Source organism: Boleophthalmus pectinirostris, unplaced genomic scaffold (assembly GCF_026225935.1).
Source record: "Boleophthalmus pectinirostris isolate CB_2022bp ecotype Guang Dong unplaced genomic scaffold, ASM2622593v1 HiC_scaffold_15, whole genome shotgun sequence".
Classification (NCBI taxonomy): domain Eukaryota; kingdom Metazoa; phylum Chordata; class Actinopteri; order Gobiiformes; family Gobiidae; genus Boleophthalmus; species Boleophthalmus pectinirostris.
Window position 1 is genome coordinate 1,232,702 of NW_026571070.1, and position 15,755 is coordinate 1,248,456.

General features: G+C 51.9%; 1 protein-coding gene across 3 annotated transcripts in view; it reads left to right on the forward strand.

Annotated features, from left to right (window-relative positions):
* Positions 1 to 15,510, forward strand: part of sugct (succinyl-CoA:glutarate-CoA transferase) — a 71,181-nt gene extending 55,671 nt beyond the window's left edge. For all 3 annotated transcript variants that reach the window (XM_055151178.1, XM_020927597.2, XM_055151179.1), the window contains 2 exons: positions 11,317 to 11,380; positions 14,746 to 15,510. In XM_055151178.1, the coding sequence (XP_055007153.1) occupies positions 11,317 to 11,380; positions 14,746 to 14,909 (228 nt within the window). In that variant the 3' untranslated portion in view covers positions 14,910 to 15,510. The remainder of the gene's footprint in view (positions 1 to 11,316; positions 11,381 to 14,745) is intronic.
* The last annotated feature ends 245 nt before the right edge of the window (positions 15,511 to 15,755 follow it).

The window sequence follows — 15,755 nt, forward strand, 5'->3', positions numbered from 1 at the left end:
CCACGGTCCAGGCTCCAGTCCAGGACCGGGTCAAGACCATGGTCCAGTTCTGAGTCCAGTTGCACTTTCAAATCAGATCATTCAAATCTGAACCAGGACTAAAGTGGGTCTAGAGCAGGACTAAAGCTGGACTAAAGCTGGACTAAAGCTGGACTAAAGCTGGACTAAAGCTGGACTAAAGCTGGACTAGATCAGGACTAGATCAGGACTGGAGCGGGAGTCTGTGTGGCTCTTTGAAAGCGTGTCTGTTTGAAGTCCCGGGGCTCTCAAAGCCTGTGTGGGGTTTTGCTCGTTATCTTTAGATCCTCGGATCCAAAAATAACCAGGTCCACATGGTCCGGTCCAGGTCTAGAACCGGTCTTTGTTGGGTCTTTGTCTTCTGTCCCGTTAATGAGCGGAGCAGGGCAGAGCCATGGGAAAGTATGCAGCAGAGACCAGCCCAGACCACATTCCACAAACACGAGACCCAGAGAAAGACTCTTCTTCACTCAGATGCCCTCCCCTAAACTAAACCAGGACTAAAACAGGACTAAAACAGAACCAAACCAGGACTAAACTGGGAGTACACTGGGACTAAAACCAGGACTAAACCAGGACTAAACTGGGACTAAACCGGGACTAAAACAGGGACTAAAACAAGGACTAAACTGAGACTAAAACCAGGACTAAACCGGGACTAAACCAGGGCTTAAACAGGACTAAACCAGGACGAAAACAGGACTAAACCAGGTCTAAACCAGGTCTAAAAGCAGGACTAAACCAGGTCTGAGCAGGTGGTTTTTTTCAGAGTTTCTTTAAAGATCTGAGTGTAGATTCTTGAAGGTCTCTGGAGGTCACAACCTGCAAGAAGATCTCTTAATGACTGAAACTAAAACCGGGACTAAACCAGGTCTAAACCAGGTCTAAACCAGGACCTGAGCAGGACCAGAGCAGGACCTGAGCAGGACCTGAGCAGGACCTGAGCCTGGACTGAACACGGCTCCATTTCAAAGTCTCGGTCGCACAAAACACTTCCAGAGACGAACATCTCACCACAAATTACGGTCAGGGCGAAACGCGATGCTAATGTGGTCCTGGTCTGGTCCTGGTCTAGTCCTGGGCTGGTCCTGGTCTGGTCCTGGTCTAGTTCTGGGCTGGTCCTGGTCTGGTCCTGGTCTGGTCCTGGTCTAGTCCTGGTCCGGGGAAAGCGGATGTGGAGGAGCAGACAGGAGCTAAATGCAAATGTCCAGGTGGAACTGTTTAAGAAAGAACAAGAAAATTACAACCAGAACAAACTCCTGAATAAAACCTGAACCAGGACTAAACCAGGTCTAAACCAGGTCTAAACCAGGTCTAAACCAGGACTAAACCAGGACTAAAACCAGGTCTAAACCAGGACTAAACCAGGTCTAAACCAGGACTAAACCAGGACTAAACCAGGACTAAACCAGGTCTAAACCAGGTCTAAACCAGGTCTAAACCAGGACTAAACCAGGACTAAACCAGGTCTAAACCAGGACTAAACCAGGTCTAAACCAGGACTAAACCAGGACTAAACCAGGACTAAACCAGGTCTAAACCAGGTCTAAACCAGGTCTAAACCAGGACTAAACCAGGGACTAAAACCAGGACTAAACCAGGTCTAAACCAGGACTAAACCAGGACTAAAACCAGGTCTAAACCAGGTCTAAACCAGGTCTAAACCAGGACTAAACCAGGTCTAAACCAGGTCTAAAACCAGGTCTAAACCAGGTCTAAACCAGGACTAAACCAGGTCTAAACCAGGTCTAAACCAGGTCTAAACCAGGACTAAACCAGGTCTAAAAACCAGGACTAAAACCAGGTCTAAACCAGGACTAAACCAGGACTAAACCAGGTCTAAACCAGGACTAAACCAGGACTAAACCAGGACTAAACCAGGTCTAAACCAGGACTAAACCAGGTCTAAACCAGGTCTAAACCAGGACTAAACCAGGACTAAACCAGGTCTAAACCAGGTCTAAAACCAGGTCTAAACCAGGTCTAAACCAGGTCTAAACCAGGTCTAAACCAGGACTAAACCAGGACTAAACCAGGTCTAAAACCAGGACTAAACCAGGACTAAAACCAGGTCTAAACCAGGTCTAAAACCAGGTCTAAACCAGGACTAAACCAGGTCTAAACCAGGTCTAAACCAGGTCTAAACCAGGTCTAAACCAGGACTAAACCAGGACTAAACCAGGTCTAAACCAGGTCTAAACCAGGACTAAACCAGGTCTAAACCAGGTCTAAACCAGGTCTAAAACCAGGACTAAACCAGGTCTAAACCAGGTCTAAACCAGGTCTAAACCAGGACTAAACCAGGTCTAAACCAGGTCTAAAACCAGGACTAAACCAGGTCTAAACCAGGACTAAACCAGGTCTAAACCAGGTCTAAACCAGGTCTAAAACCAGGACTAAACCAGGTCTAAACCAGGACTAAACCAGGTCTAAACCAGGTCTAAACCAGACTAAACCAGTCTAAACCAGGTCTAAACCAGGACTAAACCAGGACTAAACCAGGTCTAAACCAGGACTAAACCAGGTCTAAACCAGGTCTAAACCAGGACTAAAACTAAACCAGGTCTAAACCAGGTCTAAACCAGGTCTAAACCAGGACTAAACCAGGTCTAAACCAGGACTAAACCTAAACCAGGTCTAAACCAGGTCTAAACCAGGGTCTAAACCAGGACTAAACCAGGTCTAAACCAGGTCTAAACCAGGACTAAAACCTAAACCAGGACTAAACCAGGACTAAACCAGGTCTAAACCAGGACTAAACCAGGTCTAAACCAGGTCTAAACCAGGAACTAAACCAGGTCTAAACCAGGGACTAAACCAGGTCTAAACCAGACTAAACCAGGTCTAAACCAGGCTAAACCCTAAACCAGGTCTAAACCAGGACTAAACCAGGTCTAAACCAGGTCTAAACCAGGACTAAACCAGGACTAAACCAGGACTAAACCAGGTCTAAACCAGGACTACTAAACCAGGACTAAACCAGGTCTAAACCAGGTCTAAACCAGGTCTAAAAACCAGGACTAAACCAGGACTAAACCAGGACTAAACCAGGTCTAAACCAGGTCTAAACCAGGAACTAAACCAGGACTAAACCAGGACTAAACCAGGTCTAAACCAGGACTAAACCAGGACTAAACCAGGTCTAAACCAGGACTAAACCAGGTCTAAACCAGAACTAAACCAGGTCTAAACCAGGTCTAAACCAGAACTAAACCAGGACTAAACCAGGACTAAACCAGGACTGAACCAGAACTGAACCAGAACTGAACCAGAACTGAACGAGGTCCTTCAGGTAGTCAGGTCCTTCAGGTCGTGTGGTCGTCGGGTCCTTCAGGTCGTGTGGTCGTCGGGTCCTTCAGGTCGTGTGGTAGTCAGGTCCTTCAGGTCGTGTGGTAGTCAGGTTGTGTGGTAGTCAGGTCCTTCAGGTCGTGTGGTAGTCAGGTCCTTCAGGTCATGTGGTAGTCAGGTCCTTCAGGTCGTGTGGTCGTCGGGTCCTTCAGGTCGTGTGGTAGTCGGGTCCTTCAGGTCGTGTGGTAGTCGGGTCCTTCAGGTCGTGTGGTAGTCGGGTCCTTCAGGTCGTGTGGTAGTCAGGTCCTTCAGGTCGTGTGGTAGTCAGGTCCTTCAGGTCGTGTGGTAGTCAGGTCAGGGTCTTGTGCCTCGTTTGTCGTTAGTTTAATTCGAGGGAAAATGAGCTCGACTCTAAAGTTTCTTTTTTCTTTTCATCATTGAAACTAAACCACAAAACTCTTCATCATGAGGCTCCGGGAGGATCCCAGACCAGGACCGGACCCGGTTCAGGTCTGGTCCTGGTCTGGTCTGGTCTGGTCCTGGTCTGGTCTGGTCCTGGTCCTGGTCTGGTCCTGGTCTGGTCCTGGTCCTGGTCTGGTCCTGGTCTGGTCCTGGTCCTGGTCTGGTCCTGGTCCTGGTCTGGTCTGGTCCTGGTCCTGGTCTGGTCCTGGTCTGGTCCTGGTCTGGTCCTGGTCCTGGTCTGGTCTGGTCTGGTCCTGGTCCTGGTCCTGGTCTGGTCCTGGTCTGGTCTGGTCTGGTCCTGGTCTGGTCCTGGTCCTGGTCTGGTCCTGGTCTGGTCCTGGTCTGGTCTGGTCTGGTCCTGGTCCTGGTCTGGTCCTGGTCCTGGTCTGGTCCTGGTCCTGGTCTGGTCCTGGTCTGGTCTGGTCCTGGTCTGGTCTGGTCTGGTCTGGTCTGGTCTGTCTGGTCCTGGTCTGGTCTGGTCTGGTCTGGTCTGGTCTGGTCTGGTCTGGTCCTGGTCCTGGTCTGGTCCTGGTCCTGGTCTGGTCCTGGTCTGGTCCTGGTCTGGGCAGAGTTCGACCTCCGCCACAGTGATCCAGACAGGAAGTGATCATGAGTCTGGTTCAGTGTAAAAGTGCAGCTCCTCTTCCTCTAAACTCTCTTTTCTGTTTCTGTCGCCGTCGTTTCTGATTTATGGATCTGCGTCCAGGTTTGTTCACCTCCACAGCACCAGGGGGCGACCATTTAAACCTGCTGTTTGTGTTATAAACTGAAGCGGGAAACGTGTGTAGAGCCGACGTAGAGACCATGGATCTATTCAAATAACTGGACACACTGTTGTTGTTTGTTTCTGCCTCCAGTTGTCGTAGTGTCACTCACTTTTTCTACAGTCAAAAAAATCCCATGGGCCAAGAGAAGATTTTTCTCATAGAGTCAGTGTGATCACAACCTGCTCGTGTTCGTCTGACAGGACCTACAACTTTCAAAAATGTCGGATTTTGTGGCGATTTTTACCTATTTTTAGATCATACATTTTTACTCAGCTCAAAATCCTTCAGTCGTCTTAACAAACGCTTTATATTCATTAGCTCCGGCTCCGCTCTCTGATTGGTCAAAGTGATCACATGATACACGAACCCGCGCACCGTGCGTGCGTTCGCATGCATTCGTGTGTGCCTGCGGGAGAAAAGAGCACTACTGCGCATGCTCGGTCGGCCCACAGACACCGGAAGTACCTAGCTGGGCTAAAGGCGAATCTGGGATCATGAGCCGTTGAGCTCAGCCCATTGACTTGAATGGGCGGCCATTTTGGAACCTGGGGGCTTGGTAGAGACGACCAATCACAGACCAGAGCTGCACGACGCAGACGCTCTGAGGAGGAGGAGGCTCAGGCGCAGATGATTTAACACACAAACGTAAACTGGACTTTAGTGCTGATGTCAGGCTCCTCACTCTGACCTGTGACCTCTGACCTCTGACCTCTGCCCCTGGAGTTTTGTCCTAAATCCAGATCTGAACATGAGGAACAGACCAATCAGACGCCTTCTTTCCCCGAGGCCCCTCCCACTAGTGTTAGCAACAGGTTTGATTGACAGCGTTGCTAAGCGCCCGCCAACGGGGGTGTGGAGGGGGCGTGTCCTTCATCAGACTGGCTCCTGATTGGCTCTGCGGTCGCTATGACGCTCGCGGTTGGTTGATTCGCCGCTGGACCTGCTGCCCTCCATGAGCTTCATTTGGAGCGGAGGCTGTGGACGAGAAACACGAACGACACGACTGATCTGAATCTGAACCTGAACCTGAATCTGAATCTGAATCTGAACCTGAATCTGAATCTGAATCTGAATCTGAATCTGAATCTGAATCTGAATCTGAATCTGAACCTGAACCTGATCACAACAGAAACACGACAAACCAAAGTTAAACCCAGAGAAAAGTCCAGAGTCTCCTGTCCACTCGTCCACACGTCCACACGTCCACACGTCCACTCGTCCACTCGTCCACTCGTCCACACGTCCCACTCGTCCCACATCGTCCACGTCGTCCACTCGTCGTCCACTCGTCGTCCACTCGTCCACACGTCCACTCGTCCACACTCGTCCACGTCACGTCCACTCGTCCACTCGTCCACTCGTCACACGTCCACACGTCCACTCGTTCCACGTCACTCGTCCACTCGTCCACACGTCCACATCGTCCACACTCGTCCACTCGTCCACACGTCCACTCGTCCACTCGTCCACTCGTCCACTCGTCCACTCGTCGTCCACACTCGTCCACACGTCGTCCACTCGTCCACACGTCCACTCGTCCACTCGTCCACACTCGTCCACACTCGTCCACTCGTCCACTCGTCCACTCGTCCACGTCCACTCGTCCACTCGTCCACGTCCACTCGTCACTCGTCCACTCGTCCACACTCGTCCACTCGTCCACTCGTCCACTCGTCCACTCGTCCACTCGTCCACTCGTCCACTCGTCCACTCGTCCACACTCGTCCACACGTCCACTCGTCCACGTCCACTCGTCCACTCGTCCACTCGTCCCACACTCGTCCACTCGTCCACTCGTCCACTCGTCCACTCGTCCACACGTCCACTCGTCCACTCGTCCACTCGTCCACATCGTCCACTCCACTCGTCCACTCGTCCACACGTCCACGTCACGTCCACTCGTCACAGTCCACTCGTCCACTCGTCCACGTCCACCTCGTCCACACGTCCACTCGTCCACTCGTCCACTCGTCCACACGTCCACTCGTCCACTCGTCCACTCGTCCACACGTCCACACGTCCACTCGTCCCACTCGTCCACATCGTCCACACGTCCACTCACACGTCCCTCGTCCACACGTCCCACTCGTCCACTCGTCCACTCGTCCACACGTCCACTCGTCCACTCGTCCCCTCGTCCACACTCGTCCCACTCGTCCACACTCGTCCACTCGTCCACACGTCCCACGTCGTCGTCGTCCACTCGTCCACACGTCCCACTCGTCCACACTCGTCCACTCGTCCACTCGTCCACTCGTCCCCACTCGTCCACTCGTCGTCCACTCGTCCACGTCCACTCGTCTCCACTCGCACTCGTCCACTCGTCCACTCGTCCATCGTCCACGTCGTCGTCCACTCGTCCACTCGTCCACACGTCCACTCGTCCACTCGTCCACTCGTCCACTCGTCCACTCGTCCACTCGTCCACACGTCCACTCGTCCACTCGTCCACTCGTCCACTCGTCCACTCGTCCACACTCGTCCACTCGTCCACTCGTCCACTCGTCCACTCGTCCACTCGTCCACTCGTCCCACACGTCCACACTCGTCCACTCGTCCACTCGTCCACACGTCCACTCGTCCACTCGTCCACTCGTCCACTCGTCCACACTCGTCCACTCGTCCACTCGTCCACTCGTCCACACGTCCACTCGTCCACTCGTCCACTCGTCCCACACTCGTCCCACTCGTCCACACTCGTCCACACGTCCACTCGTCCACTCGTCCACACGTCCACTCGTCCACTCGTCCACACGTCCACTCGTCCACTCGTCCACACGTCCACTCGTCCACTCGTCCATCCACTCGTCTCGTCCACACGTCCACTCGTCCACTCGTCCACGTCCACTCGTCCACGTCCACTCGTCCACTCGTCCACACGTCCACTCGTCCACTCGTCCCTCTGCAGGTCTCACAGACTCGATGTTTCTGATGTTCTCAGTGTAAAACAGGCTGGAGTTTGTTTGTTTGCGTCGCCGTCTTTTTGTTGGTTTGTTTTGGTTTGTTTTGGTTTGTTTTGGAGCTTCGCCATTGGCTCTGCCCAGACCTCAAAGCTGCGACGTGATTGGTCCGTTCAGTGTTCATCTGATTAACAGAGACCAAGATGAAGCTCATGAGAAATATCACAAATATCACAAGAATCCAACTTCAGTCTGGTCCTCGGTCTGGGTCTGGTCCTGGTCCTGGGTCTGGGTCTAGTCTTGGGTCTGGATCTTGATCTAGTTCAGGGTCTGGTCCTCGGTCTGGGTCTGGGTCTAGTCTTGGGTCTGGTTCTGGTTGTGATTTCAGTTGGAGTCAGTTGATTCTTTGGTGTTTTTAAAGTTTGTCAAAAGATTTTTTTAACCCCCCGCCCCCCCCCCCCCTCCTCTCTTTTTTTCTCTCTCTCTCTTCTTTTATTTCTCTCTTTTCTTTTATCTCCTCTCTTCCTCATCTCTCTCTCCTTTTCTCCCCTCTGTTCTCCTCTCTTTGATTATTCTCTCTCTTCCATCGGGCTGTGCTCTGGGTTTGACCTCCGCTCACCCCCCATCCTCTCTCCTCCTCCTTCCCTCCCTCTCTTCTTCTCTCTCTCTCTCTTCTCTTTGATTACTCGTTCTCTCTCTTCCGTCGTGTTACAGATGTTGCTCTCGTCTCTCTCTCTCTTTCATCATTCATCTCTCCTCCTCTCTCCCATCGGGCGTGCTCCGGGTTTGACCTCCGCTCTCCATCTCTCTCTTTCTCTCTCCCTCTCTTCTTCTTCTCTCTCTCTCTTTTCTCCCTCGTGTTCACTTCCTCTTTGGACCGTGGCGGCGGCGGCGGCGGCGGCGGTGATGGCGTTCTCTCTCTCTCTCTCTCTCCGTTCGTTTACATAAACACTCCACGCTTTGATTTGTCTTTCAATCCAGACGCTCTGGTCCTGACCTCCGTTCACACTTCTCTCTCTTCTCCTCTCCTCTCCTCCCTCCCTCCTCCCTCGTTCGGCGTTTCCGGCGGGCGCAGCGTCGCGGTTCTTTGGCGGTTTGACGTTCTCTGAGATTTGTCCTCAAGAGTTCACATGAGTCATCGTCGGAGCGCAGGTGAAACCAGAGCTGACAGCCCCAAAGTCTGAGCGAGGGAGGAGACGGAGAGAGGGAACGACAGAGCGCAGAGGGAAAGAAAGAGCGAGGGAGCGAGCGAGGGAGCGAGGGAGCAGGTGAAGTGGGGCCTGACAGCTCCAAGTTTGAGCTCGTTTGATTGGAGCAGATCAAAACTGTGAACGTTCAAAGAGAGAAACATGAGACGAGACTCAACGCACAGACAGAAAAGAAGAAGAAGATTTATGCAAGAAGAGACGGAGAGAGATTGAAGAGAAGAGGAGGAGAAGAAGAGAGGGAAGAGAAGAGGAGGAGAAGAAGAGAGGGAGAGAGGGAAGAGAAGAGGAGGAGAAGAAGAGAGGGAGAGAGGGAAGAGAAGAGGAGGAGAAGAAGAGAGGGAGAGAGGGAAGAGAAGAGGAGGAGAAGAAGAGACGGAGAGAGGAGAGGAAAGGAGAGAGGAGGAGGAGAAGAGATTCAATGCACACACAACACCAGGGACTTATGCAAGAGAGAGGAAAACCAGAGTGAGAGATTTAGACCTGATTCAGTCCTGGTTTAGTCCTGGTTTAGTCCTGGTTTAGTTCTGGTTTAGTTCTGGTTTAGTCCTGGTTTAGTCCTGGTTTAGTCCTGGTTTAGTCCTGGTTTAGTCCTGGTTTAGTTCTGGTTCCTCTGATTTACTTGAAAACTTCAAACGCATCAAAAAGGTGAAACACAAATTAAAGTTTTTATTTCTGAGTCATTCACTCTATAAACTGTTGATGTAAACTACTGTTGTAGCCACAGCTGCCCTGGGGCAGACTGACAGAAGCACGGCTGTCATGCCACTCGGTGCCACACCACACTCATCTGGATCAAACGGAGCCACGCGCCGCACTTCCTCTGCACTTCCTCTTCACTTCCTCTGCACTTCCTCTGCACTTCCTCTGCACTTCCTCTGCACTTCCTCTGCACTTCCTCTGCACTTCACTCCTCTCACTTTTTCCTCTGCACTTCCTCTTCACTTCCTCTGCACTTCCTCTGCACTTCCTCTGCACTTCCTCTGCACTTCCTCTTCACTTCCTCTGCACTTCACTTCCTCTCACTTCCTCTGCACTCCTTCTTCTCTGCACTTCCTCTGCACTTCCTCTGCACTTCCTCTGCACTTCCTCTGCACTTCCTCTGCACTTCCTCTTCACTTCCTCTGCACTTCCTCTTGCACTTCCTCTGCACTTCCTCTTCACTTCCTCTTGCACTTCCTCTGCACTTCCTCTGCACTTCCTCTGCACTTCCTCTTCACTTCCTCTGCACTTCCTCTGCACTTCCTCTGCACTTCCTCTTCACTTCCTCTGCACTTCCTCTTCACTTCCTCTGCACTTCCTCTGCACTTCCTCTTTGTGATTTCTACTTCCTGCTTCTGATCCGCTCCGGGTCGTCTAAGACTTTCACACAGTCCACTGTTACTGGTCCAGACCTGGTCCAGACCCGGTCCAGACCTGGTCCAGACCCAGTTTAGTTCTGGTTTAGAGTCCAGGTCTACAGGGGTCAGTATTAAATGAAGGTCCAGAGGAAGAGGAGGAAGAGGAAGAGAAGAGGAGGAAGAGGAGAGGAAGAAGAGAGGAGGAGGAGGAGAGGAGAGGAGGAGGAGAGGAAGAGAAGAGGAGGAAGAGGAGAGAAGAGAGGAGGAGAGAGGAGAGAGGAGAGAAGAGGAGGAGGAGGAGAGGAGGAGAGGAGGAGAGAAGAGAGAGAGGAGAGGAGGAGGAGAGAGGAGAGAAGAGGAGGAGAGAGGAGAGGAGAGGAGGAGAGAGAGGAGGAGAGAGGAGGAGAGGAGGAGAGGAGAGGAGGAGGAGAGGAGAGAGAGGAGGAAGAGGAGGAGGAGGAGGAGGAGAGGAGAGGAAGAAGAGGAAGAGAGGAGGAGAGGAGGAGAGAGAGAGAGGAGGAGGAGGAGGAGAGGAGGAGGAGAGGAGGAGAGGAGGAGGAGAGGAGGAGGAGGAGGAGAGGAGGAGGAGAGGAGGAGGAGGAGGAGGAGGAAGAGGAGGAGGAGGAGGAGGAGAGGAGGAGGAGGAGAGGAGGAGGAGAGGAAGAGCAGGAGGAGGAGAAGAGGAGGAGGAGAAGAGGAGGAGGAGTTGTGGTTGTTCCAGTCGTTGGTTCAGTTTGTGAAACATGTTGAAACATTTACTCCTGGAAAAAAAAAACTGTGAACATAAACAGAGAGAAAGAAGAAGAAGAAGAAGGAGAGAGAGAGAGAGGAGGGATGGAGGGAGAGATGGACGGAGAGAGAGATGGACGGAGGGAGAGAGAGATGGACGGAGAGAGAGATGGAGGGAGAGCAGGAGGATGAAAAGTAAAACGTGAGTGGGATGGACAGATGTGGAAGTCAAATAAACGAAAGACTTGGAAACTACAACAAGTCAGACAGAAGAACGACAGAACGGAAGAAGAGGAGAGAGAGAAGGAGGGAGGGAGGGAGAGAAGAAGAAGAAGAGAGAGAGAAGAGGAAGAGAGGAGGAGAAGGAGGGATTGAGAAGAAGAGGAAGAGACAAACAGATCTGTAGTGGAGAGAGAGAGAGGAATGGAGAGAACAGAAGAAGAGAGAGATCTGACTGACCTGAGCTCCAAACCCGTCCCGCTCTCCGTCTCATCATCAGCTCATCCCTCGCTCCTCGGCTTTAGACCAAACCTGGACCCTCCTCAGATCTGGTTACGATCCTGGACTGAACCTGTTTTTTATTTGTTTGGTTTTTTTTGTGTTTCAGGTGAAGCACAACGACCTGATCCAAGACCTGAAGCATCCGACAGCAGGAACCATCCGAGTCCCAGGTCACAACTCACACCAGGTCTAGTCCTGGTTCAGACCTGGTTCAGACCTGGTTCAGACCTGGTTCAGACCTGGTTCAGACCTGGTTCAGACCTGGTTTAGTCCTGGTTCAGACCTGGTTCAGTTCTGGTTCAGACCTGCACGTGTCTGTGAGCCTCATTAAAGAGGAATGAGAATGTTTCCATAAATAACAAACAGACACAAAAGACCAGGACTAAACCAGGACTACACCAGAACTAAACCAGAACTAAACCAGGACTACACCCGGACTACACCAGAACTAAACCATTACTACACCAGGACTAAACCAGGACTACACCAGAACTAAACCAGGACTAAACCAGGACTAAACCAGGACTAAACCAGGACTAACCAGGACTAACCAGGAACTAAACCAGGACTAAACCAGGACTAAACCAGGACTACACCAGAACTAAACCAGGACTAAACCAGGACTAAACCAGGACTACACCAGAACTAAACCAGGACTAAACAGGGACTAAATCAGGACTAAACTGGGACCAGGTCTGGACTAAAGCTGGACCTGGTCTTAGGTCTGGCACAGAGTTGAGTTTCAGTTAAACCTGAAGGACCTGAAGAACCTGAAGGACCTGAAGGACCTGAGGTTTTATAGATTCTGTTGTTCTGTTTGAGACAAAAACAAACAGTTCAACTTTTCTTATATTTGTTTTATTTTTATTTTTCTTTGTCACTTTTCATTTATTAAAGTTTGAATTTTTCTGATGGAAACAGTCGAGTCAGAGTCGAGTCTCAGTCGAGTCTCAGTCAAGTCAGAGTCGAGTCTCAGTCAAGTCAGAGTCGAGTCACAGACGAGTCAGAGTCGAGTCAGAGTCGAGTCACAGACGAGTCAGAGTCAAGTCACAGTCGAGTCACAGTCGAGTCATGATCTGGAAAAACTTCTTATTAAACACAAACAAAGAACAAAACAAAATGTGTCAGATCCCTGGAGACACTGCCCTTTAGCAAGACACTTTCCTCACACGTCTGACTGAGTCCGAGTCTGGTCTCTGGTCTTTAGTCCGGTCTCTGGTCTGGTCTTTAGTCTGGTCTGTGGTCCGGTCTTTGGTCTCTGGTCTCTGGTCTGGTCTTTAGTCCGGTCTCTGGTGGTCTGGTCTTTGGTCTGGTCTTTAGTCCGGTCCCTGGTCCGGTCTTTGGTCTCTGGTCCCTGGTCCGGTCTTTGGTCTCTGGTCTGGTCTCTGGTCTTTAGTCCGGTCTCTGGTCTCTGGTCTTTAGTCTGGTCCCTGGTCTTTGGTCTTTAGTCTGGTCCCTGGTCCGGTCTTTGGTCTCTGGTCTGGTCTCTGGTCTTTAGTCCGGTCTCTGGTCTCTGGTCTTTAGTCCGGTCTCTGGTCTCTGGTCTTTAGTCTGGTCCCTGGTCCGGTCTCTGGTCTCTGGTCTGGTCTCTGGTCTCTGGTCTTTAGTCTGGTCCCTGGTCCGGTCTTTGGTCTCAGAACATGAATGGTCTTGGATCTTGAATAAAACATTTTTCAGGAGGTTCTGCAGAGTTCAGCCTGGATCAAAGAATGATCGGGACCAGACGGACCAGACCGGGACCAGACCAGGATCATAACCGGTCTAACTGGAGCCTGTTGGTCGTGAGGGTCCCAGGTTATTTTTAAGCCGTGACCCGGATGAGTCCGAACAGAATGTCCCCAACGCTTCATTACCCCCGGACTAAAGAAATCACACCACAAAGACCGGACCAGAGAGACCAAGACCAGAGACCAGGGACCAGAGACCAAAGACCAGAGACCAGAGACCAGAGACCAGAGACCAGAGACCAGAGACCAGAGACCAGAGACCAGAGACCAGAGACCAGAGACCAGAGACCAGAGACCAGACCAAAGACCAGAGAGACCAGAGACCAGAGACCAGAGACCAAAGACCAAGAGAGACCAGAGACCAGAGACCAGAGAGACCAAAGACCAGAGACCAAAGAGACCAGAGACCAAAGACCAGAGACCAGAGACCAGAGACCAGAGACCAAAGACCAAAGACCAGAGACCAGAGACCAGAGACCAGAGAGACCAAGACCAGAGACCAGAGACCAGAGACCAAAGACCAGAGACCAGAGACCAGAGACCAGAGACCAAAGACCAGAGACCAGAGACCAGAGACCAGAGACCAGAGACCAGAGACCAGAGACCAGAGACCAGAGACCAGAGACCAGAGAGACCAGAGACCAGAGACCAGAGACCAGAGACCAGAGACCAGAGACCAAGAGACCAAAGACCAAGAGACCAGAGACCAGAGACCAAGAGACCAAAGACCACCAGAGACCAGAGACCAGAGACCAAGAGACCAGACCAGAGACCAGAGACCAGAGACCAGAGACCAGAGACCAGAGACCAGAGACCAGAGACCAGAGACCAGAGACCAAAGACCAGAGACCAGAGACCAGAGACCAAAGACCAAAGACCAAAGACCAGAGACCAGAGACCAGAGACCAGAGACCAGAGACCAAAGACCAGAGACCAGAGACCAGAGACCAGAGACCAAAGACCAAAGACCAAAGACCAAGAGACCAGAGACCAGAGACCAGAGACCAAAGACCAAAGACCAAAGACCAGAGACCAGAGAACAAAGACCAGAGACCAGAGACCAGAGACCAAAGACAAGAGACCAGAGACAAAGACCAAGAGACCAGAGACCAGAGACCAAGAGACCAGAGACCAGACCAAAGACAAAGACAAAGACAGAGACCAGAGACAAAGACAGAGACCAGGGACCAGAGACCAAGAGACCAGACCAAGACCAGAGACCAAGACCAGAGACCAGAGAGACCAGAGACCAGAGACCAGAGACCAGAGACCAGAGACCAGAGACCAGGGACCAGAGACCAGAGACCAGAGACCAGACCAGAGACCAGAGACCAGAGACCAGAGACCAGAGACCAGAGACCAGAGACCAGACCAGATCAAAACAGCACTCAACACATTACCTGATTTAACTCTCAAAAAACATTTGGGCAAATTCAGACCAAGACTAAACCAGGACTAAACCAGGACTAAACCAGGACTAAACCTGTACTAAACCAGGACTAAACCAGGACTAAACCTGGACTAAACCTGGACTAAACCAGGACTAAACCTGTACTAAACCAGGACTAAACCAGGACTAAACCAGGACTAAACCAGGACTAAACCTGGACTAAACCTGGACTAAACCTGACTAAACCAGACTAAACCTGGACTAAACCTGGACTAAACCTGTACTAAACCAGGACTAAACCTGGACTAAACCTGGACTAAACCTGGACTAAACCTGGACTAAACCAGGACTAAACCAGGACTAAACCTGGACTAAACCTGGACTAAACCAGGCCTGTGTTTTGCCGTTTGTGGTTCAGGTCCGGCGGTTCGGTTCAGTTCCTTCTCGCCTCTAAGCCCCGCCCCCCCTCCTCTGATTGGCCAGCACACGGTCAGCGTCTTGACAGGAAGTCTGCACTACAGCGAACAGGAAGTGACATCACTGCTGCAGAGCGGCGCCGTGGCCCAGAGTCCGGACGTGTGATTGGACGAGAGTCGGACCCGCGACTCGGCAGAACAGCGCCGGAAAAACGACGACAAACCAGGAAACACGGATCATCCCAGAACTCACCAATCAGACCAACCCGCCGTGTGTGTCGGAGTCTCTGATTGGTTCAATTAAACTGTCAGTCATTTCCCTTCAATTCAAAGTTCTTTAGTTGAAGTGGAACACTCCTGTGAGTTTAAGTGTGACCAGATTTTATTTATAATGAAGTGAAACTGTTTTGCACTCGTCCCAAACATGAGTCAGTTTAGTCACGTTTTCTCTGTGTTTCGTTTTTTAATCAGATTTTGTGTATTTTACTTAAACAAATATCAGTTTGTTTTTCTCTTCACTGCTGCAGGATCGAATTTGTCCAAAATAGAGACACCGGGACATTTCTTGTAGTGGTTTTGTGTAAATCTGTGGGGACAGAGGACACAGGCTCAGAGCCGGGACGGTCCCCGGGGACACGGGGACGGTCCCGGGGACGGGGACACTGGGACACGGGGACGCGGGGACACTGGGACACGGGGACGCGGGGACACTGGGACGGTCCCGGGGACACGGGGACACTGGGACGCGGGGACACGGGGACACGGGGACACGGGGACACGGGGACACTGGGACACGGGGACACGGGACACGGGGACTGGACACGGGACCGGGGACACTGGACGGGGACGGTCCCGGGGACACGGGGACACTGGGACGCGGGGACACGGGGACACGGGGACGCGGGGACACGGGACGCGGGGACGTGGGGACACTGGGACACGGGGACGGTCCCGGGGACACGGGGACACTGGGACGTCTGGTGACTCTTCTGTTTGTCTGTAACTTGAGTCT